The 25344-nt window shown below is 46.0% G+C and overlaps 1 protein-coding gene across 4 annotated transcripts in view; it reads left to right on the plus strand.

The window, feature by feature from the left end:
* The first annotated feature begins 4161 nt into the window (after positions 1 to 4161).
* The window catches only part of TYRO3 (TYRO3 protein tyrosine kinase), a 41152-nt gene continuing 19969 nt past the window's right edge, over positions 4162 to 25344 (plus strand). Inside the window, exons 1-8 of one of the 4 annotated variants that reach the window (XM_054067606.1) lie at positions 4162 to 4462; positions 7464 to 7647; positions 9945 to 10045; positions 14145 to 14315; positions 17055 to 17141; positions 21324 to 21439; positions 24299 to 24476; positions 24942 to 25084. In XM_054067606.1, the coding sequence (XP_053923581.1) occupies positions 4375 to 4462; positions 7464 to 7647; positions 9945 to 10045; positions 14145 to 14315; positions 17055 to 17141; positions 21324 to 21439; positions 24299 to 24476; positions 24942 to 25084 (1068 nt within the window). In that variant the 5' untranslated portion in view covers positions 4162 to 4374. The remainder of the gene's footprint in view (positions 4463 to 7463; positions 7648 to 9944; positions 10046 to 14144; positions 14316 to 17054; positions 17142 to 21323; positions 21440 to 24298; positions 24477 to 24941; positions 25085 to 25344) is intronic. The other 3 variants (XM_054067607.1, XM_054067608.1, XM_054067609.1) reach the window with 3 other exon arrangements.

Raw genomic sequence — 25344 nt, forward strand, 5'->3', positions numbered from 1 at the left:
AATTTCACAAAACAGAGGGGCTGGAATATTTCAACACAGTTTCTTACTGAAGGAGGCGGTAGGGAGGAAGACAAGAAAGGACAAATGAAGAGATGGTGGAATAATATAAATTAAAAGAGAACAGAGTGCAGCTGCAGCTAAGATAATTCCCAAATGAGCAGCATAACTCAGTTATGGCAGACTTAGCCCAGGCAAAGACAGGATGAGTTTCAGTCATCTTGTGTAGCTGTCGCAGCTACCTGTGTCTTTCAATACCATGTCCAAGGTCTCGGCATGGCCAGTTTTGGTTCCATATATATTTCAAGATGTAGGGTTTACTTGGGTCCTCAGAAGCACCCACATTAAGTAGTATTATTATCCAACATAAACAATCTCTGGCAATCCCATTATTATGATGGATTGGGCAGAGAGTGGAGACAGTTTATTCCCAGTTTAATCTTTTCAGTGTCCTCAAAAGCCACTGTAATAGCAAGCAGCTATCAGGATGTGTCCTCAGCAGAGTTTAGAAAGCCCAGAGGGTTTCTCCTTTCTCACTCCTTGTGTTCTGGCCCTGCTTTGGGGCATTTATTTAAGAAGCCATCCCTAAGCTGCAGAAGCCTTCGCACACATGGAGCTCTCTCCTGTCACTTGCTGTAGCCTCTGCTGGTGAATGAGAAGCTGGGACCAGGTCCTTTTCTGGCCTGAGCCTGAATATACCGGTTTCAACAGATCATCTACTCAGGAAGCACCTGAAGAACCATCCTGGTTCTCCTATACCATAGGGCAGAGCAACTCCTGCGACTCTTGAATGCCCTTGTCATTGCCACAGCTTCCTGATGCAGAGTGAAAGATCTGTCCCCTAGCAATGGAAGAGGATAACACTGCTTTTCAAATCCCAATTCAGAGGGTGGAGTAGACAGGTTTCCAAGAGCAAATGAAGCAGCTCTTTGGAAAATGTTTTGTACAAAACACAAGTATTTTGTACCCAATTGCAGACAGACTGCTTTGGCAATGGGGTAGTGGCATGTGCCATCACCTTTTGCTGAACTTTTAGGGCTATAGCTTCTTGTGTGAAAATGGATGGTTTGGGGTGTTTCTCACTGGGATAACCCATCCTTGTCCTGTCGGGTCTCAATAATCAGAGGAGGCTGAACAGCAGAGGAACATGAAGAAGTCCAGCAAATACTCTCTACTGCCTTATCTCATCCATCCGCTCTCCCTCTCTTCTTTTCTTCCTTTTTCCTTCTCCATCATCTTCAGAAGTCTCCCAGCACTGCAAATTTACCTCTTGGTTATTGTGCAGCTGTTCAGGCATTTTCTAGAACATGCCTACACCACCCAGCAAGCCTGGTGAGATGTGACAACACACTGTCGCAACAGAATTAAGGAAAAGATGTAAGCCAGGAAAGCACCAGCTTGTTTATGACCCACTGTGTTGTGTCCTGTGTGTGTGAGCAGCGAGCACTGCCACTGGCATTACGGCCTGTAGAACAAAGCCATGTTCCTTAATTCAGTGGCACAAAAGGCCAGAAGAGTTTATTTGTGTTTGGTTCGCAAAAGCATTTCAGAATCACCAGTTCCTTTGATTTCTGCATGGTAATATTGCACTCCTCCGTAAGTTTTCCCACAGCAGTTTGCACTCCAACTGGCAGTGCGTGCAAGATTTCAGTCCAATTTTCATATGGCTCTTCCTGCCTATCACTGTTGACAAAAAGTCCTTCTTACAAGAACTGAAGCCAGATCCCCTGCTGAGGAAAATTCCCTTTGGTTTACTGCTTCCAGCAAAGCTTTATTCTCTTACACCAGCTCAGAGTCTGGCCTGTGCTGTGCTACAACTTCCTATTGCATACTCCTCTTTGCAGATAAAAGGTCCTTTCCCTTTCCCAAAAACTTTGGAAGCATTGCATATGACTTGTGGATGAAGCACAACATGCCCATCGAGGCAGAGGAGTGCTCCAGGCACGCAGCATGGAGTTAAGCCTCTCTTGGCCGCTGTGTTCCTACACAGCCCTGGTCAAGACATAGTGACTGTCTATGATGTCTCCTCTCTTCTGCTTGTACACGAGGGCATTTCCTGAGCCCATAGAGTAGTGTCATAAGCCTCTGTAATTTTAAGGCTGGCAGAAATCAGAAGGAAAATGCTATAGAAACACAGGATTATTCTAATGGTCATTATTTTTTTTTTCCCATGAGGCAACTAAAATCTGCAAAAGCAGCTACTTTTGGGAAAGCACTATTGCCATGACAAAGCGCAGAAACACACCATGCACTTGGATGGATGCGTATATAGGATATATACAGATACATGGAGCGGAGAGAGCAGTGACAGCAAGTACACATGAAGCTTCTAGCAAACGCTGGCACAGAAGGTCTCAGCCCAAGAGCCATGGTGATCCCAGCAAGAGGCATGTCTCAGTTTCCTGTTCCTGAGAGCACCCAGGCTTCCCACAAGCTCTCAGGTGGATATCTTGCCAGTGTTTCACCCTGGCCACCTCATTGTGGCAGGAGGCACTTGAGAGGGAGGGACATTTCCATTCCAGTCATGAAATCTTCTTGGCATTGCTCCAGTCCCCTAGGAATTCTTATCAGAAATGCAAATAGCTAGGGTGGGGGAAGATCTGAGCTTGGGAGGGAATTACGTGAGCTTGTCATGCCTCAGTTTCTCCACCCCCCCGATGGGGCTAACGCTGCTTCCCCACACTCCTCCATTTAGCCAGGTTTTCAGAGCATTGCAGGAGCCCCTGGCTAAGTGTTGCACACTGATGGCTGTGTCAGAGCTGAGAGCTGCATCGTGTTGTAATGCTATTGCTCCTTACGGTGCTTCTCAACCCAGATTCTCACTGTAACCCCTACGAAAAGGGACAACCACGGTTGTTTTTTTAAAAATTGTTTGTCGGTGACTTTTCCCACCCCATGCCAGTAACTCCATGGCAGCAGAGACCTCCTTCCTCAAACCTCTCCTTCCTCCTCCACTAGCAGAAAAGAGGGCAAGGCTGATCCGGTCCTGCTTGAAGGGCACACCGCCTCCACAGACAGGGCACCGGGATGGGGTGGCCGGCATTCCTGGAGCCAGGATGCAGCTGGTGAGGGGAGCCTGGCCGGAGACAGAGAGAGACAGCCAGGAATGATGGAGCTGGGGGTGCTCTGTGCATGACTAAAGCCCTGGGTTGGGGGGGCTGAGCTGTGGTGACCCTGAGCCCCCCTTCCCTGGAGGATGCACGGGGGCTCCCGAGAGGCCAGGCTTCCATATTTAGAATCATAGAATAGTCAGGGTTGGAATGGACATTAAAGATCATCTAGTTCCACTCCCCTGCCATGGGCAGGGACACGCCCCACTAGACCAGGCTGCCCAAGGCCCCATCCAACCTGGCCTTGAACACTTCCAGGGATGGGACATCCACATCTTCCCTGGGCAACCTGTGCCAGTGCCTCACCATGCTCATAGTGAAGAAATTCTCCTTCAAGCCTAAATCTGCCCCTCTCCAGTTTATACCTGCTCCCCCTCATCCTATCACCACAAGCCTTTGTGAACAGTCCCTCCTCAACTTTATTGTAGCCCCTTCAGGTACTGGAAGGTCGCTATAAGGTCTCCTCAGAGCCTTCCCTTCTCCATGCTGAACAACTCCAACTCTCAGCCTGTCCTCACATGGAAGGTGTTCCAGCCCTCTGATCATCTTTGTAGCCCTCCTCTGGACCCATTCCAACAGTTCCATATCCTTCTTACATTGAGGATTCCAGAACTGGACACAATACTCCAGGTGAGATCTCAGAAGAGAGGATAGAGGGGCAGAATCCCCTCCCTCGCCCTGCTGGCCACGCTTCCTTTGATGCAGCCCAGGACACGGTTTGCTTTCCGGGCTGCGAGCGCACATTGCCGGCTCATGTCGAGCTTCTCACCGACCAGCGCCCCCAAGTCCTTCTCCGCAGGGCTGCTCTCAATCACATCACCATTTAGGAGGGGGAACGGGCGATCTGTTTCCCCCCTGTGCTCGGCAGTTCCCGCGGATGCGGATTACCCTCTGCGGGCGCTCCGCGCTGCGCGCCCATCACCCCGTCCCGCGGCGGCCGAGCGGGCTGGGGGCGGGCGCCCGGCTTCTCCATATTCATGAGCGTGATGTCAGAGGGGGAGCACAGCTCGCCGTGACCGCCCGACAGCGCCATTTCCTGCAGGAGAAGGCGGCGGCTGCGGATCGACCAGCTGCGAGCCGGCAGGGGGAGACCGGGCTGCCCCGGACCCGACCCGACCCGGAGCCGCAGACACAAGTTTGCGCGTCCCCGCAGCCTCCCGGGAGGAGCCGGTAGCGACGCGGGGATCCCGGAGCGGCTGCCGCTGCCGGTACCGCTGCCGCCCTCGTGTGCGGTGGGAGCTGGTGGGAGGATGTTGGTGCGGGAGCGATGGAGCTGAAGCGGAGCATGGCGATCCCGCGGCTCCTCTTGCTGGGACTGTGGGCTGCGGCGCTCCGGGACATCGCCGCCGTGGCAGGTGAGAGCGGCGGGCAGCGCTGCCGGGGGGGGCTCGGGACCGGGGGACCGTCCCCTGCACGGGGTCGGGGCCGTTTGGGGGCTGCGGGACCGGCTACGTGGCGATCGGGAGCCCCGGGGGCTGCGAGCCCCGCCGCCCGCCCGCAGGCACCGAGCGGAGCCCCCGTAATCCGCGCCGTGTGCCGGCCCGGATCGCCGCCAAAGAGAGCCGGGCGCATTCCTGAGTGGCTTGGATTGTTTGGGTTTTTTTCCCCTCTCCTAAACTCCTTTTCCCAAGTTTCACCCCGGAGCCTGTGGGAGCCCTGGCCGGCCTCCTGCCGGCTTCCCCGGGGAGGAGCGGAGCGGATCGGATCGCCGAAGGAACCTGAGAATCGAAAAACCTTTCTCTTGTCGTGCATGGGGGAAAGCCTTTCTCTCTCCCCACTCCCAGAATAACTTCAGAAAAAGCACAGTTCTGTCCTAGGAGTCAAAATACCCAGAGGTGGCGAGTTTAAAGACAAACAAATCCCCAAAATATGTAATGTATTTTGACAACTATTATGCTTGTTTGCTGTTAATTCTGCCTGACGACTGGTTGATAAAAAATCTAATCTAGTTTTATTTCCTAGCTGCACATTTCAGCTCCCGCAGCCCTTACAGGTGGGCTCGGAGAAACCAATTTGGATGAGGTTATTTCTTGCGGGGGCAGGAATGTTATCAGATGAGAAACTGTGAGTGGGAGAGTAGGAGGAATAGGTGGAAATTAAAATCCATATTGGCCTCCTGTGTGTTTGTTCCCGATACCTGCAGGAAGAGATGCTGCAGCTAACACTGGATTTTTTTTGTCAAAAACCTGCGAATTTATTAAAGAGCTCTGATCTGTGTTTCTTCATTTCAGTTGATTTTGGTGGAGGGGTTATACTTGGGTGATGTGCAGAATGACAACGAAGGCTGAATGCTTGTACTGTATATTAATTTCCTACATCATTAATTTGTGCGGGAGCTGAAACCCATAAAGGCCCTCTAACAACGCTTCTTTGTTTCATTTGTGGCTAACTCTTTCGGCAGAGCAGTCTGAGGAAAGCTTAGTAGTTTGCTTTTCCGTGAAGGCATCTGTAATGAAAGTGTCTGTCAATTTGTGCGTGCGTTCAGCAGCTTGGCTGTATCAGTTTTCTGTACCAGAGAAAGCTGCTGTGAAGCTTTCGTGTTTTATTCCAGTGTTGTGAGTGGCGAAGGGGAGTGTGCTTTCTGGCATGCACTGGGACGAGTCATTTGTGTTGCAGATGGGTTAAGTAATGCGAGGTTAGATCATCCTCACCCAAGGTGATTAAATCCTTAGTCCAGCAAACTGGCTGTAGCAACTAAACTACAGTGGTCATCTTACCAGTTTTCCAATGCTCTCTCTGAATTTGCTAAATTAAAAACAGCAGATAGAATAGCAAAAGGCTTGAGTGTGGGAAACCAGCTGTTAACAGGCTGGGGATCTCATTAAGGAAAGGAATAAAGTCCTTCCGCCTGTGGTCTGGGACTGCTCCTGGACCACTGTTGCTCTGCTGGGAACTGGCTGCCAGCGGCAGAGCGCTGGCTGATCCTTCAGTGCTGCCTCCCCATTCTTTCAGCTGTTACAACCAGGCGGTGAGTCTCTCTGCTGTGGCTCTGCCCTGTGAGGTGGTGCCCTCGTGGCTGCGGGAGGGTGACAGGTTGGCAAGAAAGGAAGTAGCACATGAGAAATCTCTGTATTTAATCACCGGTCAGGCTGTAACAGTTCAAGAGCAGCAGGGCTGCGTACTTAGCAGCACTTTGGATTTAAGAAACTGGCATTTTTCTGTCTGGCTCTGTAGGCTAGTGAGGCATCCTATGAGAAGCTGACCAGCCAGAGAACTGGCTGAAGGTGTAATATTGTGATACATGGCTTGCCAGAGCAGTGGAGAGATGGAGTCAATAGTTTGTAAAGGATGTGGAAGCCACTGCCAAAGCATAATATTGAACTAGGCTAGACCTGTTCTGTTGTCAGTCCTACGCCTCTGCATAGGAAATGGCCACTAACAAAACTAGCTTTACATTTATTTCCCACCTTCTTGCTTTCCCACGGTCTCCTTTGATCCTCTGGTTCTTCCTTTGTATGCCTTTCTTTCTTAAATGCTCTTACATAGTTGGCTTCTACATTTTCTCATGGTAACACATTCCATGTATTCTTTTCGGCTTGAGGGAAACACTCCTCATCCACCCACACATGTAACCGTGCTCTGGGCCAGATTCTGATCGCTTCTGTGTCAATGTAAACCTGAGTAGCCCCACCATCTCTCACCCTGCTGCTTTGGGGTTGCAGCTGTATAGCTCTGAGTATAACGTGGTCCTTTGGCTGGACTGAAGGGTCAGGGAGGCTCATTTGAGCACACGCCCACATCATGCGACAGAAATATCTGTTCTGTAAACAGTTTTGCTTCTTGGCGAGGTATGCTGTGGAATAGGCTTTGCTTTCATGGGTTTTGCAAATTGCAGAGAAGCTTTCTGTTATGCAGAGGAACAGTGTGCGCTGAATAATGAGACGTAATTGATTCTTTCTTGTATCCCAGTTCTTTACAAATGCTTACAATGGAGTGAGCATGATGATTTCTTAGCAGCACAGGAACACCGTGGCTGAAATTCAAGCCTGGGGAAAAGAAGGAGGTGTGGTACGATGTTGAGCGAATGTGCTTAGCACTGCTGGATCACTGACATGGCGAAGCTCCCAGCATTTGTCTGGCTTGCCTGAGTACTGCTCTGCAGGAGCCCATCTACTGTTACATGAGTTGTGAAAAGCCCTTCGTACAGACTGAGCCACCACTTCTCTCTAGCAGTTGTGCTTTCAGTGCTTGCCTCTGCCTGTTGCCTATCAGACATAGTAGAGCAGTGCTGAGACTAACAGACCCCTCTGTAGTGTGTGCTGGTAGGGTATGTAATTCCAGACTGACCTAGAGTAATTTGCTGTACTCCAACCCCCCTTCTTCCGGGGGTGGGGCGGAGTAGTATTTTTTTTTTAGGTATGAAATTTACAGGACCTCCAATCAAATTAAAGGTGTCCCAGGGTCAACCCGTCAAACTAAATTGCAGCGTCGAGGGAATGGAAGATCCCGAGATGTTGTGGATCAAGGATGGAGCAGTGGTGCAAAGCGTAGACCAGGTGTACATTCCAGTAGATGAAGAACACTGGATCGGCTTCCTCAGGTACAACAGATGCAGAGAAGGAAGAATATTGCAGACACTATCGCACAGTTTTAGCTGTCAGCTATATCTATGCAACTGCGGTGCCCTCAGCGGGGCAGGATTCTTAGGTTCAGTGTGTGAACAAGGGCATAACTGAGAGCAGAATTGAAGCCACTGAGGACTGAGATTTTATGCGCTAGAACCATATTGGTTTTGTGACTACTGTGCTGACAGGTGCTTTGCTAATGCTTGTGATGCTTGGGACGTGACTTCAAGGTGAAAGGGTGTTCTTGCCTTGTTTGTTCATCTTGTTCTGCTCTGCAGCAGGAAGACTAAGGTCTGACTTACAAATAGGTTTTCTCTCTAATACTCATTCTGTTCTCTTGCTCTCTCTCTTGAGCTGTCAGTCTTACTGAAAGGGTGAGGACTGTCAATTGTAATAAGACTCCCGAGACCAGTTCCCCTTCCTTTCTTTGGGGAGGTGTGTTTGTCACCTGAACCATCCCCGAGTCATTTTGCAGTGACTTTCCTAATACATTTACGCTGCATTGTGTCAGTCCTGCCCCCCTCAGTGGCAGAAAACCTCCTCTGCTGCAAAGCAGCTCACTGTGCCTTTATTTCAGCAGAAGCGGGATGTCAGCTAGTTCTGGGAGTACAGGGTTAAACAACACCCAGGGTTCTGCTCTGGCTTTTTCTATGGATAAAGAAAGCTTGTACAAGGAAGCATGCCATCACTTGTGAGGGCTCAAAACTGTTGACTGATGGAGAATCACTCTTACTCCAGCTTCATCTCCTGTTAGACTTCTTGGATTGACAGTGCACAGAGTCTCCAATTCCAGCAACTAAAAATCTCTGTGCTAAAGCTTGTCTGTAGGAAACATTGATAGGAACAAAATGTGTGCCAAATAAAATAATTGCATAAGATTGTTGTGGAAACAGTTTGACCTGAAACTATACTTTTTACTTCCTCCCCTTCGTTATACTAGTTAACTGTCTTTGCCCCTCACAATCGCTGTCTGATCTCCTTTCTCACCTCTTGCTTTCTTCTACTGAGAACTTTCTGTGGCACCAGGGGAAGTATAGGGTGCTAAATCTAGGTGTGTCCAAATCTTTTTCTCGTTTTTCCTTTCTTCTCCTAAAGTGATCATTTCTACCACCCTCTGTGTGACTCTCTGCTGCGATCACTGTTTCAGAACATGCGGCTGGATGGGCAGGACAGCTGATGCCGTTTGAAGGTACAGCTCTGAAAATCAGGCTGTAGTGGGTCCATTTTGTGCATTTCAGCAAACACTCTCCCTTTTCCGTCCTCCTTCCAGAGACATTCTTCCCCTTCCCCAAGGTGGACCGCTAGCATTAGAAAGGTGGTCATCAGATCTGCTGAGGATCCCTGCATGGCAGCAGACGCATGGCTGCACATCCCATGGTGGGCGATCAACATTTGTACATTGACAGCTGCTCAGACTCGCATTGGTGCTTTTAGTAGCTGAGACCTTGTTGCTTTGGGACCTAATTCTCCCTTACTCACCACGCTAGCCTCATGTTGCTAACAGCAGCGAGACCGCAGATTTCCAGTGGTGGAGCAAGAAGCGGTATTCCTCCCCTGACCTAGAGGGCTACGACTTGAATGCTGCTCAGTCCCCATGGCTGCCTGCCCCTGCTTGGATGCATCTCCGCAGAAGGGGAGCTGCTGCTGAGGAAGGGAGGACACAAGAGCTTGTAGGTTGAGGCCTTGTGCTGGAGTAGGCCAGCATAACTCCTTGATATTGCAGATTGAGAGGCTCAAGGAGTTTCACAGTGTGAGGTGCTTTTGGGATAAGAGTAATGCTGAGTACAGTTGAGGCAAGGGGAGGGTTTTTCAGACCCACCAGTTCCTGTATGAGGCTGTCACCAGTCCCATCACCTAACTAAGGCAAAACAGTTGGACTCGTTGGATGTTTGTGATTTGGAGCTTCCTGCTAGCTCACGCCTTGTAGGTCAAGCTGTCACTCTTGAAGGCTAGCTAGAGTCACGACTCAGGATCAAGATGACCAATGCCTTCCTATCCTCAAAGGACGTGAATGCTTTTCCCGTGATGACGTTTCAGAGGAAGGCTGTCTGCCCTGCTCAGGATTGCCTCCACCGCTTTAGAGAGGAGCCTCCTGTCTCTACTGTTTTGCTGCGTGCTCTGTGCTGGCTAGCTGTTGCCCTCCTCCCCAGAGCTGGCTGCGTCTCAGGGGGTGTTGTCTGTGCATCTGGTTTGCCAAACACTGAAGGGTCCTTTGGGGCAAAAACATGCTTTATCCACATAAAATATCGATATGGCTTTTGACTTTTTTCAGCTTGAAATCCGTCGAGCGGACAGATTCTGGGAAGTACTGGTGCCAGGTTGAGAACGGGGGGAAGAAGGAAGAATCACAGCAAGTGTGGCTCATAGTGGAAGGTAAGGAGTAGTAGTAGTGCTGGTTTCCTTTCAGAGCTGACCCACCAATATGCTCTAGGTGGAAGTGGTAAGAGCAGATTGCTCCAGTGACAGCCTCTTTGGCTCTGAACCATAGCTGCTAACTGCAGTGAGATCACTACAGAGCAGGAGTAAGAAATGGTAGGAGAGTAGCTTCAAGAAGAGGAGCTGTTAGTTTATTACCTTCTGGGGGTTTTTTTTTGGCACATTAGGAAATGAGTGAAAGGTCCTTTCATGCATACGCTTTTTTCCTGCCCTACGATCAGTTGTTGCTTTCCTCTTGAAATAGGTTGTGGAATGATGGGATGGTATAGGTTGAAAGGGATCTGTGGGAGTCATCTGGTCCAACCCATTTCTCAAAGCAGGGTCACAGCCTGGTTTTGGTTATCAGCCAAACGGGTGTTTGAGGGCAAGGTACAGTTTTAGACTAATTCTGAGTTTTGGGAGAAGTGCTGTGTATCAGCACTTCATAGCTGTGGCTATTCCGTTTTGCCCAGTCTTGTCTGATAAAAGAATAACTTCTACGTGGTTGCCCAAAGTTCACCCAAGGCAGCATTGGCTGGTGGCTTCATGCTGTCTCTAGTTTCATTTTCCTTGAGCCATGATTGTGTTACATCCTCAGAAGCTGGTAGTCATGGGATGGCTCAATATTTGGTTGACAGAAACAGTGAACTTGCAGCAAGAAGTGGCTTTTTGGATGTAATTGGTAACACTTTGGACTAGAGCTGAATGGACAGTCTTAAAGAGGGGAAACAGGGAGGATGTTAAGGGAGGTTGTGTAGTTTGGATATTTTACAGCAAAGGTCTCTCAGAGCCATGGAAAGATTCATAGCAATTCTCACAGGAAGAGAAACTTTTGCCTGCTGCCTTCCATAAGTCCCAGGCTTTTGTCCACCTGCATTTTCAGGTGCAGTTTTAACTGGAGAACGTTTACGGTTTAAAAATGCTCTGTATTGTGCTGGTTTTCTGTTTCTATTCCATTACCATGGTCTGCTCCAGAGGTGGCTGCATTTGCATGGTGGGTGTGTTAAGGGGTGATTGGGTAGCTCAGTGTGCTAAGCCCTCTGAAAAACAGTGGAGCCCTTCTGGATAGATCAGCAAGAAGTATCAAAGTTGCAAAGACCAGCTGCAGCTATGTGAGGGGGAGTGTTGAGAACAACGGCCAAAGCTTACAGCTTAAGCGTAAGCTAAAAAAATGCAAGTAGTAACCTTGATGAGAAGAGCAAATAGCTAGTTAAACTCAAACTGAGCATGTAATCTTGAAGTGGGAGTTAGTGGGGGAAAAAAATAAAAAAATAACAAATAGTGATAAGGGGTGGATTTTTTATAAACGTGCCAGCTCTTAGCATAAGAAAAAACTGGGAAACACAAAATCCTATCAGTACCACTATCACTGTTATCACTGTGTGTATTTCTTTCCTGAGCCTACCGGCTTTGTCTAGAAGTGGTTGCTGTATTGATAACAGCTGTTGTCCTCTTTGACTGAGAGAGGATCTTTACTCTGGTCATTTACAGCTTTTGGCAAGTGCTGATAGTCTTCAACAAGCATGAGCTGGTGGTGATCTTGCTTAAAGTGGGCTTGAGTGGATTTCTATGCTGTCTAGTGTCTGCCTTGAGATCCGCTTAGGTAGTGTGTATCGGGCAGAATTTGTAGCAATGGTATTTGAATTGCCTTTGTAATGCAGCTGGAATGTTTAATCTCATGAAACACTTCTCAATTTACAGAAACAAAATTAAATTGAAACTGTTTTCTGGTTTAGAAACTGGAGTCTGACCTTACCAAGAATATGATAGTGTTTGATGCTGAGAGAGGTAATCTAAGAGGCACACTGTAGTGTGTGACTACCTGAAAAATACAGATTACATTTCTTACAGAGCTTCCCCTTTGAAATTACACCTCTAACCATGCGGCTGTTCCCAGGGCTGCCGGGTCCTGTTGTGGCTACTTTCAGACCTCCAGCCACACCTGTATGGACACGTCCTCCTGAGTGAAGTGTCTAAAAACTGAGCTGTAGAAAATAAAAAAAAAAAAAATGACCCTGTAGGTTGCATGCTGGCTTGGAATGGGGAATAGGCAGGCTCTTTTTCTTGTTTTGCCACTGATTTCCTGGCTGTTGGCTGTTCAGTGCCACCAAGGTGCATGTGTGAAAGGGGATGCGGGCACTCACCTCTTGTACCAGGAACTGGGAAACTAAATGCCTTACAGAGTGAGATATCCAGGTGACCTATATATGGAGGCAAGTTCCTGAGCTGGATGAATCGGCTGCACTCCCTGAACTGTAAGAGTTTTTAATTGTGGTCTTGTCTGATCTAGTTAGCTGCTCCCAAGGTGGGAAAACCTTCTGAGCTGGGCATGGTCCTCCCGAAATGTTACCTCAGCTGCCATGGCAAAGGGACAGGAGGCAGGCACCCTGCTCACAGGTAGAAAAACAAAGATATTATCCCTTCTAGTCTTTCTTGGAGGAGGGCAAAGCAGGTGGAGCTGTCATAGCTGGTATCTGGAAAGTTTATTCACTTTTATTATTTATGTATGACTGCAATAAAAAAAAATAACACATGTAAGCAAAAACCAGCAGTAAATCATGATGATGGATATACCTGTCTAAGCATTAGCCTTTGTACAGATATTCACCATCATTCCTGACGTGACCTATTTTTAGATCTGGTTTAGTTTGTTCATTTACATGCCACTCTAAAGGGAGTGGCAAGGAGGCAAGGAAGGCCCAAAGAAACTATCACCTGAAAGACACAGACAGCAAGTGGATGGCCAATGAAAGACTGAGGACACCACTGTCAGCTGGAATGTAGAGGAAATGGTAAGCCTTAGGCTTCTCAATTCCTCTTTGGTCACCTACATTAATTGCCTGCTGTTGGAGGTGCTCAGCATCTGCCACACCTACTGAATCTATTTGGCCCTGTCATCTTTGGCCAGGGACAAACGGTGTAATTAAAACACATGCATAGTGTTGTTGGTTCCCATGTTGCTGTGATGCAGCCGATCATCAGTTTCTACAACACGCTTTTTGCAGCTGAGAACACATAATTTTGGTGTAGATGCAGTCGGAAGCAGCTGTGCTTGACACCCAAAGTTTCGAGTGTAAATGGGAACTTGGCATTTCTTTGGACCTTTAACTCTTCCACCAGCCACCAGAAGTGCATGCCAGCTGTCCTGCAGGGTCCGCACTGGTGCTGATGGCTGATAACTTTTGTGTCACAAGTTTGGAGCACTGAAACCACAAGTGTTTTGGCAATGCCTGCAAGAGGAACCACATATATTCATGTGTTGAGTTACACTCAGCTATTGCTGCTTAGAGGTGACCTGAGGTAGTTAGCATTGCAACTGTGTTTTACTCCCTATGGGCCTGATCTAAGTCCTATTGTACCAAGCAGGAGTCTTTCTGTGGCAGGGAACACATAGTTATCAAAAGAACTGAGTTCGTCGATAGCCTTCTGAAACAAATTTCTGAAACAAATTACCCTTAACTCCAAGGCAGCCCAGTTCTTGTTGTGTTGGAGCATGCTGGAAGGCAGCTCCAGTCAATTAAGCTGAGGAAAAAGCATTGTAAATGATCCTAGTCTCTCACCTGGGGGATTCTTCCCTCATTCATGGGATTGTTAAAGCCATTGGTTCAACACATTCACAAGCTTCAGTTTTTAATGCATAGCAAGAAGTATCTGCAGCTGGATTAGGCATCTTTTAAGGTAGTGTCTGCCACCACTAAATTTATTGATGGTTGCCTCTTTAAACTCCAGTCTCTCCAGCTGAAAAATTGAGCAAATACTGCCAGTAAAAGCTACCTCATAGGCGAATCTTGAAGGAGACTCAGTGAAATAGTTTTTTCAAAGGCGTTTTGGGAAGCAAGTGCTCTTTCCTCTCTGACTTCTTCTTGCAGGAAAGTGTAGACATTCATGTCCTGAGGTGATCCAGCATATCTGATCTTGTGAAGAGCTTGGAGGCAGTTGGATTGGACACTCAACTGCCCTGCCTCTCTGCCTAGTGTTGGGCACTGGTATTACTGGAAATAGACAAGAGACAGAAGGAGTCTCTGCAGTTATTATCACTTGTCTGTTGCTTTTCTAGGTGTGCCCTACTTTACTGTGGAACCCGAGGATGTGTCCGTGTCCCCTAATGTCCCATTTCATATGGCCTGTGCTGCTGTTGGTCCCCCTGAACCAGTGACAATTGTCTGGTGGATGGGAGACTCTAGAGTGGGGCTTCCAGACATCTCCCCCTCCATCTTAAATGTGTCAGGTAAGGCTGCTGCCAATGCAGGGGATCACTTTGAGCATCAGAAGATGAGGAGAACTGTCTTCTGATTATGCCTGGTGACCCTGTGTAGCCACATAATGGTCTTTGACTGTACGTTGAGAGCTGAGAGATCATGATCACATACAAAACCAAATCATCTTGAGGGATTATTGCTGCTCTGTGTTTTTTCTGCTGGCTTGAGGTGCGCAGGCTCTTCAGAGCTTGGGTGGGGCTGGCACTGGCGTAAGGATGGTATCGGACAAACGATGCATTGAGTGCCTCTTTTGTTCCACCTCATGTAGGGTGATGTATAACCACCTCATGGTTATATTAAGTGACTCTGTTGGTGACATTTGACTTGGAAATCACCAAATGTTCACTTGTAACAAATGCTGCTACCTCCTTCTTTGCGTAGCCATGTCACACACTGCTTTTCCCTCCCCTTTCCCGTCTCTGTTCTTTCAGGCTTGCTGGATGCTTATATCATTAAAACCTGACTGCCTCATGTAACTGTATGACACTTAGAGTAGTTATATTGGTGCTGAAGTGGGTTGACTGATATCCTCGGAGACCAAGGTTTGCCCAGAGCAGGCACACTAGGTCCATGGTGGTACAACTGCCTTCCCCAGCAGCGTCAAGTGAAGAGCTCAGGAGCCAGTAGGTGTTTAAGCTTTTCTTAAGCCCACTTTCAGGGAAGGGGCAGTGTACCCTTTCCAGGACCTGACTGCAGCTATTTTTGAAGTTACCTCCTAAAGGTAACTTTGTTCTAGTCAGTTGTCCAAGAGCTTTGTGTTACTTCTTCTCTTTGCTGCTCTTCTCTTCTTAGCAGCCTTAAGCCAAAGTTGAAATAGGTCTTTAGAAAGAAAAGGTTTTATAACTCAGAGTCTTCTGTGGGGCCTCTTTATCAGTGTTTATGCAGTTTTACCTGGTGGGAGTTTCTTTCTGTACCTCTTTGGCCAACCTTTGAGATATCCAATCCTATTAAGCATTTCCTTAGAACCTAATTTATACCTAAACCAAAACCTGGTTTGTGATTTGCAGTGGTTTTATCATCTTCTCCCTCTCTTCTGTAGCCATTCAGTGCTGTTCCAAGTTGGAAATGAAAACTGTTCCCTTGTGATATAATCTGCCAGTTGAAATGGAAACTGAAAAAAAATTATGGTCGAGAGGGGAACAAGAATAAAAAAATCTCCCTTCCCCTCCTCTGAACTCATCCCATAGTGCTGTATGAAACTTCCATCACTGAGAAATGTGAGAGTTGCATGGGGGCCTGAAGAAGGACGTCTGCTCTTCGTGATTCTTCAGATAAATTGGTGTTATATATATTCATCACAAGCATCTTTCTTTAGCCTTTTCAGTGTTCTTTGGGATGTTTCTTGGGCATATCTTGTCTTTGTGATGGAGAAAATGCAGTAGGATACAAGCTGCATAGCCAGATTTCCTAAGCTTGTCAAAAAAGAGGGTAGGTAAGAAAATAAGCATTGCTAGCTAAAGAAAGTATTGAATCCTGAAGAAAAAGTACTGTCTAGAAAGCAAACATTTAGAAGGTTCAGCAAGCAGTTGGTTTGGTAAAAAGATGGTTGTATTTGGAAAGCAGTGCTGGCAGTGGTGCTGGACAGTAAGGAGAACTTGGTTTGGGGTGTGTTTTGTGTTTTCCTCAGGACAGGGCTGTGTTTGATTCTGTCTTTGGGATAACCTACTGTGTCAGGTGTTGGTCTGCTCTGCTTGCAGCATTTTCCTCTGGTTCACAATGGTGAGTGGAAGAAGCTAAAATACTTTGCTTTTTCATTTTGTAGCAGTCCCTCTTCTCTTCCAGTGCACCCTCTTAGCGATGCTGTTAATCTCATGCTTGGGAGATGAATCAAAGGGCAAAGACAGACTGTGCAAGCTGTTCCATGCAGCTCTGAAGTCTTTTTGCCTCTTAAGCTGTATGCACATAATGTGCCAATCCTTAACTTTCCTCAGATAGAGCCCTATAAGACAACTGAGGGCTGAGTTGAGGGAAAATGTACGCTGGACATATTTCTCCATGCAGCTTTGCAAATCGGTGTCAATTTTGATTAATTAGCTACGTCTATATGCATCTTGGAGCAGCTGGACATCAGTATGATGCCATGTTCAGGCCCAGTGATAGACGCTCACAGAAGCGAGGGAGTGTAATCCTCACTTGCATTGTATCACCCCTGGAAAGTGCCTCAACACTGATGTATTAGCATTTTACTTTGTTTTCCTTTGCATGTCTTCGAAAGTCTCGTGCAAGGTGAGAGACAAGTGGGTATTAGCTTGAAATCTGCAGCGTCTGGTTGGAACTTTGCCGGGCTTGTAGCCCAGTTAGAAGGTTATTGTTGCTTATGTGGCAGAGTGAGGTCCAGAACGTTGGGTGTTGTATAAGCATGTGGTTCAGCAGTATCTTTGCTCCAAGGATGCTCACCAGAAGGTGATAAGTGGACATCTACTAGCTGAGCATTGTGACCTGCTGTTCTGCCAGATTCATCTTTCTTTTTCAGTGCTTTCTGAAGTTCCTGTGAATGCTCTTCTACATCGCTACACTCTCTCCATTAAAAATGTGTTTAGCATGTTAATTACATTGAAATTCATTTGCTTTTGATTGCACCCAGCTTAGCTCTCCAATTGCCTGTACTGGTTGAGCTGGATGTCACACATAATAGAAATTCTGCTGAAGATTGAAGCTGGATTATATAGCTGTTTGTGTTTCCTTTCCTTTTCTTGGCTGATATTCAGGTATTAATCAAAGCACAGTTTTCTCCTGCGAAGCTCACAACGTAAAGGGATTGTCTTCATCTCGGACAGCCACTGTTCAAATTAAAGGTGAGAGTGTGCAAGAGGATGGGCAAGGGATTTGGGTTTGTTCTCTGGGGAGGGAAAGTAGGGCTCCTTAATGCCAAGGGCTGTCTCAAAGGTGCCAGCAACCAGCACCGGTTGGAGCCCTCAGCAGTTGAAACTGCTTTGAGCTCCTAACAGCAGTTTCCACTTGCTACGCAGGGCTGTATCCCAGGCTGTTGAAAATGAACTACATCTGACTGAGGACTGGTAATGTGATATCAAATAAGAGTTTTTCCTTGTAAATGAGAGAGTCAAAGCAGTCAAATTGTTTTTGAGAGATGAAGCCAGATATAAATCTGTAGCTGGGGAAATCTTTCCTTCTTGGTGATACATAGGTCTTGTTAGAGCTATGTTAGAGGACATGTCTTCTGCTTGCTTCTATTGGCATCACATTAAATACTGAAAAAAGACAAGGAAGACTATCACCAGTAGCCAGTGAAGTCTGCTCATCCAGATGTTTTTATGGATTTTATTCTTTAAATTCTTTGCGCTTTAAAAACTTATTCAAAACAAATGAGTCCTAGCCTTTGCATGACCAGTTGTCATCTGGAGATGCCAAAGCTAGTGTCACGTTTCCTCTATTCCTCCAGGTGACTGAAACGGGGATAATCAAAGCAATCTGCTCTTCCCCTCCTCTTCATGTTGAGATGCTTTTGCATTTGAATTTTTAGTCATGGTTTAATGCACATTAAATTACATGATTATCAGCTCCAGGAGAGGCATGTCACAAAAGTAATTTGTTCCAAGTGCTAGCGTATTGCTCAGCGCGAATAAAAGCAAGCATTTGTGTCTGTATCAGTACTTAAAGTTGTGTAAGCTAATATTCATTAAAGGATAGCTTAAAATCCAGTTGCAGATCTACCATTCTTACAGTGTATTTTTCTTCAGGACATTGTGGTTACTGCTATGCCAAGAATGCAGTGTGCTGAACTAGTAAGATTTATAATGTAATTTAAAAACATTTTGAGTTGTTGCCTTAAAGGCTTGGCTACGCAGGGGAATTAGTTGTTGTGGAATAGATCTTTTATGGAGATTTCTATCCTGGGATAGAATTTAGTTCACAAAGCTACTATGCTTTAAAGAAAAACCTCATCCAACTGTAATTTTAAGTAACGCTTGGCATAAATACACCTTTTTTTAATGTTAACACAGTTTTTTTTTTTTTTTTTAAACTGTTAATAAGATGGTGAGGTAAAGACCTCCAAATTCTTGCATTTCCCAGCAATTATGTTTAGCCAAAAGTGATCCATAGGGGCTAATCATCAGCTAATGAATCCACACAACCTATTTGGGAGGGATATATCGCCATCACACACTTGTGTGCATACACACACTTCAGAGCTGAGGAAGAGCAAGCTTAAGTGATTCAGCAAATATTGTACCAGTATTTTTCATGTCCTAGAGATAAGAAACCAATTTTAATTAGCAAGTCCAGTGCTGTAGTCCTAAAGGCCGAACTGGACTACCTCAAAGATAGGTCTAAAAGAGTAGTTATAAACTTAGGGAATTGATGAGGCTCTTCTAAAGAGCAGAAGTTTTGAAGATCTAGTACAGCCCCTGATAAAATTAAAGTAAATCTCCTAACAAGGCCATTGGGAAGAACTAGAGCAGGACCAGATAATGGTTGTTTAGTCCTTGATCCTATGAACGTGTAGACTTCAATGAAACTACTGCCAGGAGTAGTTGTCTGTACATGCATGATCAGGGCTTTCCTCTCTTACACATCTGCTTACATCATAGAATCATAGAATAGTTTGGGTTGGAAGGGACCTTAAAGATCATCCAGTTCCAACCCCGCTGCGATCATCTGCTCAAGTCTTTCTACAATTTATTAAACAATTTTTCTTTTGTGTTTCCAGAGGCAAATATTTTTGCTAGGACATTTACAAACTGTTAACATTTCTTCCTATTTGCTGCTGTTGTTGTTCATTATCTATTCTCTGTAGTGCCCACAATGTGCAGGGTGTACTCCAAGCAGAAAATTACTTCTATTGTAGCCCACAGTCCCCAGCCGTGTACAAAACTCCATTATTCCAGCCACTCTACCAGCACGGAGGAAGTTAACTCTCATTATGTTAACATTCAAGGTCCTGTTTTCAGACTGTCTTTGGTCTCCTCCATGTGCGCAGCTACAACTTGTAGGGTTGTATGCTGTGTTTCAGAGCACAACAGGAAACTACTGCTCAGGTTTTTTTTCAGTGCATGATGGGGAAATGCATCTGTCCCTTTCATAAATCGAAGAGCTAGGGGAAGGTGCTAGCAAGCCAACACTCTTCAGCGGCTGTGTCCTGTACAGAATAGATTTATTAGCAGTTGATTATTCTTACTGGTGGTACAACCCATACTCCCTTGGGCCTGCCATCCAGTGTTGAAAATTACATGTTGTTAAACCCAAGAGTTAGGATTATGTTTACAAGAGACTTGAGTTAATGGCGGTGTTTCGATGATACCCAAGTAAGGAGTGAAAGCACGCTTTTTACCCTCTCAAAGAGCTTACAAACTTGAATATCCAACATCAAAAGGGAAAGAAACCAAGACACTGAAAAATCTAAGTTAACTCAGAAAGACGTTTCACTGAAAGGCAAAGAACTCATTGTCCATCTTCCATTCTGGACCCTGGTGCCTCATCTTCCCACTCACCCACCCTGCAGGATCTCTGCCCTGAGTTCTGGTAACTAGTTAGCCAGACAATAAAGGCTTTATAGGGTTTATCTGTGACACCATCTATTCCCTGCCCCATCCTCTCCTCTAGGTCTTCTGTAGAGACTTTGGAGTGGGTTTTGGTCTAAGCATTTCTCCTGTAAGCTGGCCCTGTGGAGATGCTGAAGGCAATATTGTGTTTGTCCTCAGTGCAGTGAGAGACAAGGGTGCTCTCTGGCAGAGTAGAAGAGGCAGCTGGAGGAATCCTCGTTTGTAATTATTTTTCCACTGCTGCTTTCCACTGGATGCAGCACAGGAGAGGTGGAAAATTCATTCTGTAGGCAGAGCCTTGTCCTGAGGACTGTTGCATTTTTAAAAAAGGATTCCTGAGGGTACAATTTGTTGAGGTGCTGCAGGAAAAGTATTACTCATGGCAGCAGTGTAGGATGTTTTAAATGAGCAGAAGGTCAAGGCAAACATTAGTGTTCATGAAGCTGGTAGTTTTTTTCGGGACTGAGGTGCCTAAATAAAAGCAGAGACTCAGGAATGAAAAAGAGATGATGAGGGGTATATTGGGAAGAATAGGAAGTAACTATGTGGAATTACAGTAGAAGGAAAATGGAAGGTAAAGGGAAGCATTGAGTATCCTAAAAAGAAGCCAAAGAGTTCAGGTTAATGTGACAACATACTGGAGACCCCTGCAGTGATGGAGACGTTGGCTCGGAGCAGGAGCGGAGGGGCAGTGCCCTGGTGCTGTTCTGTGGTGTTAGAAAGCACAAACATCTGATTAAATGGCCAGTCTGGGAATCTTGATCTTGTTCCTGGCTCCTCCCTTAATTTGTAGTGTGGTATCAGCCGTGTAACAAGCAAAGTCTTTGCCTTGAATTGCCCCTCTATAAAACACAGAGTGCTTTCTGAGTTTATTCATCTCCAGCATGAAGGAGGCGTGGTTTTCAGTCTGGACTCCATCCCAGAGTGTTTCGGAAGGGTTTGTAATGCACTTCTGGAGGTAGCATTTTCACAGCAGGACGCTTTCCACTGCAAATGCAGCTGCAGGGTACACAGGTCACTACAACAAACCATCCTTCCACTGGTGCTGGCAGAGCTAGTTTTGGGGGCTGGACTGAGAACCAGGGGAGGGATTTTAAAGCCCTGGTTTAGTTCACAATGTAGATCCACAGGCAGTTGTGTGTGCAGGGCTGAGTCATGCATTGCAACGGAGGGGGCAGGGAAGACGGCTGAGTAACCAAGGTATAAACGTCACACACTGGCATTGCTATCAAAGAGATCAACTGCTGCCTATATGCATCAAGCGAGTATGCTGAACTGTCAAAGAATGGATGCTCGTAGCTTGTTCAATGTCAAGGTAATAGTTTCATTCACAACAATAGGAGACACTCTAAAGATGTGATATTGTACCATCTCTGTTAGTGATTTCATTGCATAATTTCTAGCCTTAAGCCTCTGCCATTGTGAATACCTGCTCAGTTCTGCATATACTGAAAGGTTTCTTTGTTTCCTTTATAGCCATGCCTCTCCCGCCTCTCAATGTAACTGTAAGCCAAGTCACCAGCAGCAATGCCAGTGTGGTCTGGGTGCCAGGATTTGATGGCCGTGCAACCCTCCACTCTTGCACTCTTCAGGTATGGCCTCTCTGGTTTGTCTCCTGCCCTGCATGAAGAATGGGACTCCCTTGAACCACAACACTGCTTGGGCCATCTTTTGTTCTCCTCCAACTGCTTTGTAGCAGTGTTTGAATTCTTATTCCAGTTTTAAAACATGGGAACATAACAGGATGCAACTCAGGGCATAAACAGTGCCGAACAGCAGGTTTTAAGCGTGAAGTGTTCATTTGAGAATTTGAGACTGGCCCCATTCTCCCTCCTGGCCAGTTATCATGTTGGTTGTTCCATGGCAGCTACTCCATGCAGAGTCATAACACTGCAGCACCTGTGAAGCTCGCATCTCTCTATGGGAAATGCCCTTGGGTGGCTGCAGGGTGCTACCATGTCCTGGAGCGGCTGGCTCGTGGTCATGTATTGCAGTGCAGTGGCCTGTGACTCCCATGACAGCTCAGCCCTGTGCTTTGCTGTGCCAGAAAAAATGCTGGAATCTGGACCTAGCAGTGAGCCCAAAGGATGAGGAGCTTGCAAAGTGTGGGTTACGGTGCAGGCGATGTGAGAATGCTGAAGGCAGGAGATGGATTGGGCTTTTTGATACTGTCAGGCCTATTTGCACATTTCAGAATAATTTTAAGCCCTGCCTCTAAGTCTTGATTGGTTTTACCATTGTCAAAGTCCAGTTCTGCCCAGAAAATGAAGGATGATAATATCATTTAGCTCTATGGGTGCTGAGTACTCAACATCTCTAAAAAAACTGGACTACTTCTTTAGGTTTCTGGGAACAATGGCGTGTGTCCAGCTTCAGGCAGTTAGTTTCTAGCATTGCACACTTAACTGTAAAAACAGATCAAACAGCTGCTAAGCGAGTGTCAGAAAGAAATGGTGATTCTCGAAACAGGCCATGCAAACACAGCTAGGCACATTCCCCGTGGGTTTATCTGCCAGGTGTGAATATTGGGCCACTGTGCTTTCCCTACCTGACTACAGCAGCAGTGTGAGTGGAATTTCTATGGGATGATGTCAACTATGTAGAGGAGGATTATGAACCCAAGTTATCTTGGAAGCAACTTAGCTTATTTACTTCAGTCCTCCTTTTATTTGTGGAGGAAACAAGAAATTTCATGCTCTGATATTTATTCCCTTTCATAAGTAAAAGAAAATATCATTTTGTTTTAAGTCCCTGGCAGAAAGAAGGCCTGAGTCTAGCTGGCTCCTGGTCTCTGGGTTTTGTTGCTGCTTCTGTTCTTGTTCTCAGTTGGAAAAACTCTTCTCTTCCTCTGTTTTACAATGCAAGTTATCTCCAGCTGGAACAGCCTATTCTCTGGCTTGCATGCTGCAATGCTAATCGCTCTGGGTTTTGAGTTCTCCCTCTCACTTTTGGCAGAGGCAGGGTTGGGGGGGTGGGGCGTGTGGAAAAGAGACTGAATCAGAGCAGCTCGGTTTCTGTCCGCTCAGCAGTCTCTCACCCTTTTTCTAAGCCTTTTCTGTTCCGTTAAGGGAGGACAAAGTTCCTGCACTTGGATTTGGAAGCACTTAAACTTGGCAGTAACCCTTCACTGACAGAAAGCTGTGCTTCCCCTGTCTCCCACATTGAGAGATTTTTGTGAGAGCTATTGACACACATTTCCATGTGAAAATACACACATTCCTGGTTCCCCTTGACTGCACTTCTGCTTGAAGCCTCCCAGAAAGAGAAGGGTGATTGAAGCCTGTCTCTGGTTTTCTAGCACTCAGGAATTGCAGTGGGTACCACGTTCAGGCAGACAGATTGCTTCTGAGGACAGGGTAAGGAATCGCTATGTTTACTGACTGTTAACAGAAGCCGTGTTCCAGAGCATGAAGGGGGCAGATGTAAGAGCACCAACACTTCAGAATGTGGAACAAAAACGCATCATCAAATGGATAGGTTTTTACACAGAAGTCTCTTTGGGTTTTTCTTGTTTTGGATGACACTGATAATAATAATGGTATGCTTTTCTATTAAGGAAATTTGAGATTATCCCTTTTTATTAGCCAAACTAGTTGGCCAAAAGCATGTGAGAAAATTAGCAGAAGGCCAGGAAGAAATAAAGACTGCTATACAAAGAATAAAAAGTCTATGTGAGTGTTTCACTTTTATCTGTACGCCTTGCTTTTACTCCTAGATTTGCTATTTCATATGCACTTGAGAAGAAAGATAGGTTGAGCCTGGAAGCTGTGCAGTAGTTTCTGCTATTGTCAGTACAAAAGCAGGACCATTGAACTTCTGGGTGTTAAAAGCACACAGTGATATCAGATTTAAATTAACATTCACGTTTCTTTAAAGTTCAGATTTGAAACAAACAAACAAAAAACAAGGATTGCAGGAGTGGTAAAAAGTTTCTTCTTGGTTTAATTTGAAACAGGTTAGTTGAACCGAGCCAACAGAGTATACAGTGTCTTTAATCCACTACAAAACTGAAAATATGCAACCTTCTGAAAAAGGAGTTGCGAAAAAGGTGACACTAGACAACAGGCAAGTTCACCTACCAATTTTTCATTGCCCAGATTTAGACAAGCCTTGGAAGCCAGCCACTCAAGAGCAAAATGCACGTTTAGTTTTCTTTAAAGGGACTAGTAGAATCATAGGAAACTGTAGAATTTGTAACGTAGATAAGGAAAGATTTTAAAATATGGAACCATGTTGTTGCACTGACAGAGTTAGGAGGGTGATGTCACTTAAACCAAAAGCTGTGGCTCATGGTTCTTAGTTTGCCAACTCTCATTTCAGTATTTTAAACACCACTTGTTCCATATTGATTCTTACATGTTCCTAAATTAACCTTCAAATGGATTCTTATCCCTATAGACTTGTTAGTCATATGGCTTATGATGACAATTTTTGTTTCACTCTTGGCGCAGGTAGCTGAGTCACCAGATGGCCATGAGGTCTCCACTGAAGTCACCCCCGTGCCCCCCTTTGCCTACAGCATGCAAGGCCTGAAGCATTCCACCAACTACAGCGTTCGTGTGCAGTGCAGCAATGAGATGGGCAGCTCCCCTTTTACCGACAGGGTTTATTTCCAAACACTGGAGCTTGGTAAGCAAGAACAGGAAAGCAGTTCTGAATCTGAAAAAGAGACAATTATAAACTTCCTAATTCTGAAATGCAGGCATTTTTATACTGTCAGATTGCTTGTCCACTCTAAGAGTCTCCTAGCACCTAACATGAAATAATATGCATTCAAGTCTGTGTCACGCATCATTGCTGCTAACCACATGTTGATCCAGCCACAGGGCTCCTGCATGCTAGAAGTATGTCCCGCTGGCTCTCTGAAATTCTTGGGGTCTTGGAAAGAAGCAAGAGGTGCCACCAACCTTATCTTCCCGGCTTGAAGCAAATATAGTGCTGGTGGCCTCCAGAAGTTTTTCTCTTCCTTTGTGCTCACTCTCTCTTCCAGTTTATCTCAGGGAAGAAGATAAAACTGTCTTTTCAGCCATTTTCAGTGTGCATAGTGCCTTATTTCCCTGCCCAAAGTAATTGTGTTCTGTCCTCTGCTTTCAGCTCCAAGCAGCACCCCACAAAACATTCATGTTATCCAAAGAGATCCCGGTCTCATTTTGGAGTGGGAAGGTGTGGCTCCAGATATGCTGCAAGAAAATGTCCTGGGATACAGGCTGGAGTGGATTCAGGATAATGTAACTCAGGTAATGGATCAAGAGGGCAGCTGAGCCATTGGGCACACAGTTGGAGAAAGTTCCTATGAAATTTTCTAGGTATTAGGGCCCCTCATCCTTATCCATACCAGGAGGCTACATTGCTGACATTGCTTTTGTGTAAATGGATCTATGATGATTGGCAACAATTCGTCAGTATCTGGCCTCAAGATTTATGCCCATCTCTCCTTTCCTGGTAAATTCAGAATTCCTTCACTTGAATGTTCATCTGCAGACAGACCAGTTCTCTG

The sequence above is a fragment of the Cuculus canorus genome, chromosome 5, assembly GCF_017976375.1.
Source record: "Cuculus canorus isolate bCucCan1 chromosome 5, bCucCan1.pri, whole genome shotgun sequence".
NCBI classification, from domain to species: Eukaryota; Metazoa; Chordata; class Aves; order Cuculiformes; family Cuculidae; genus Cuculus; species Cuculus canorus.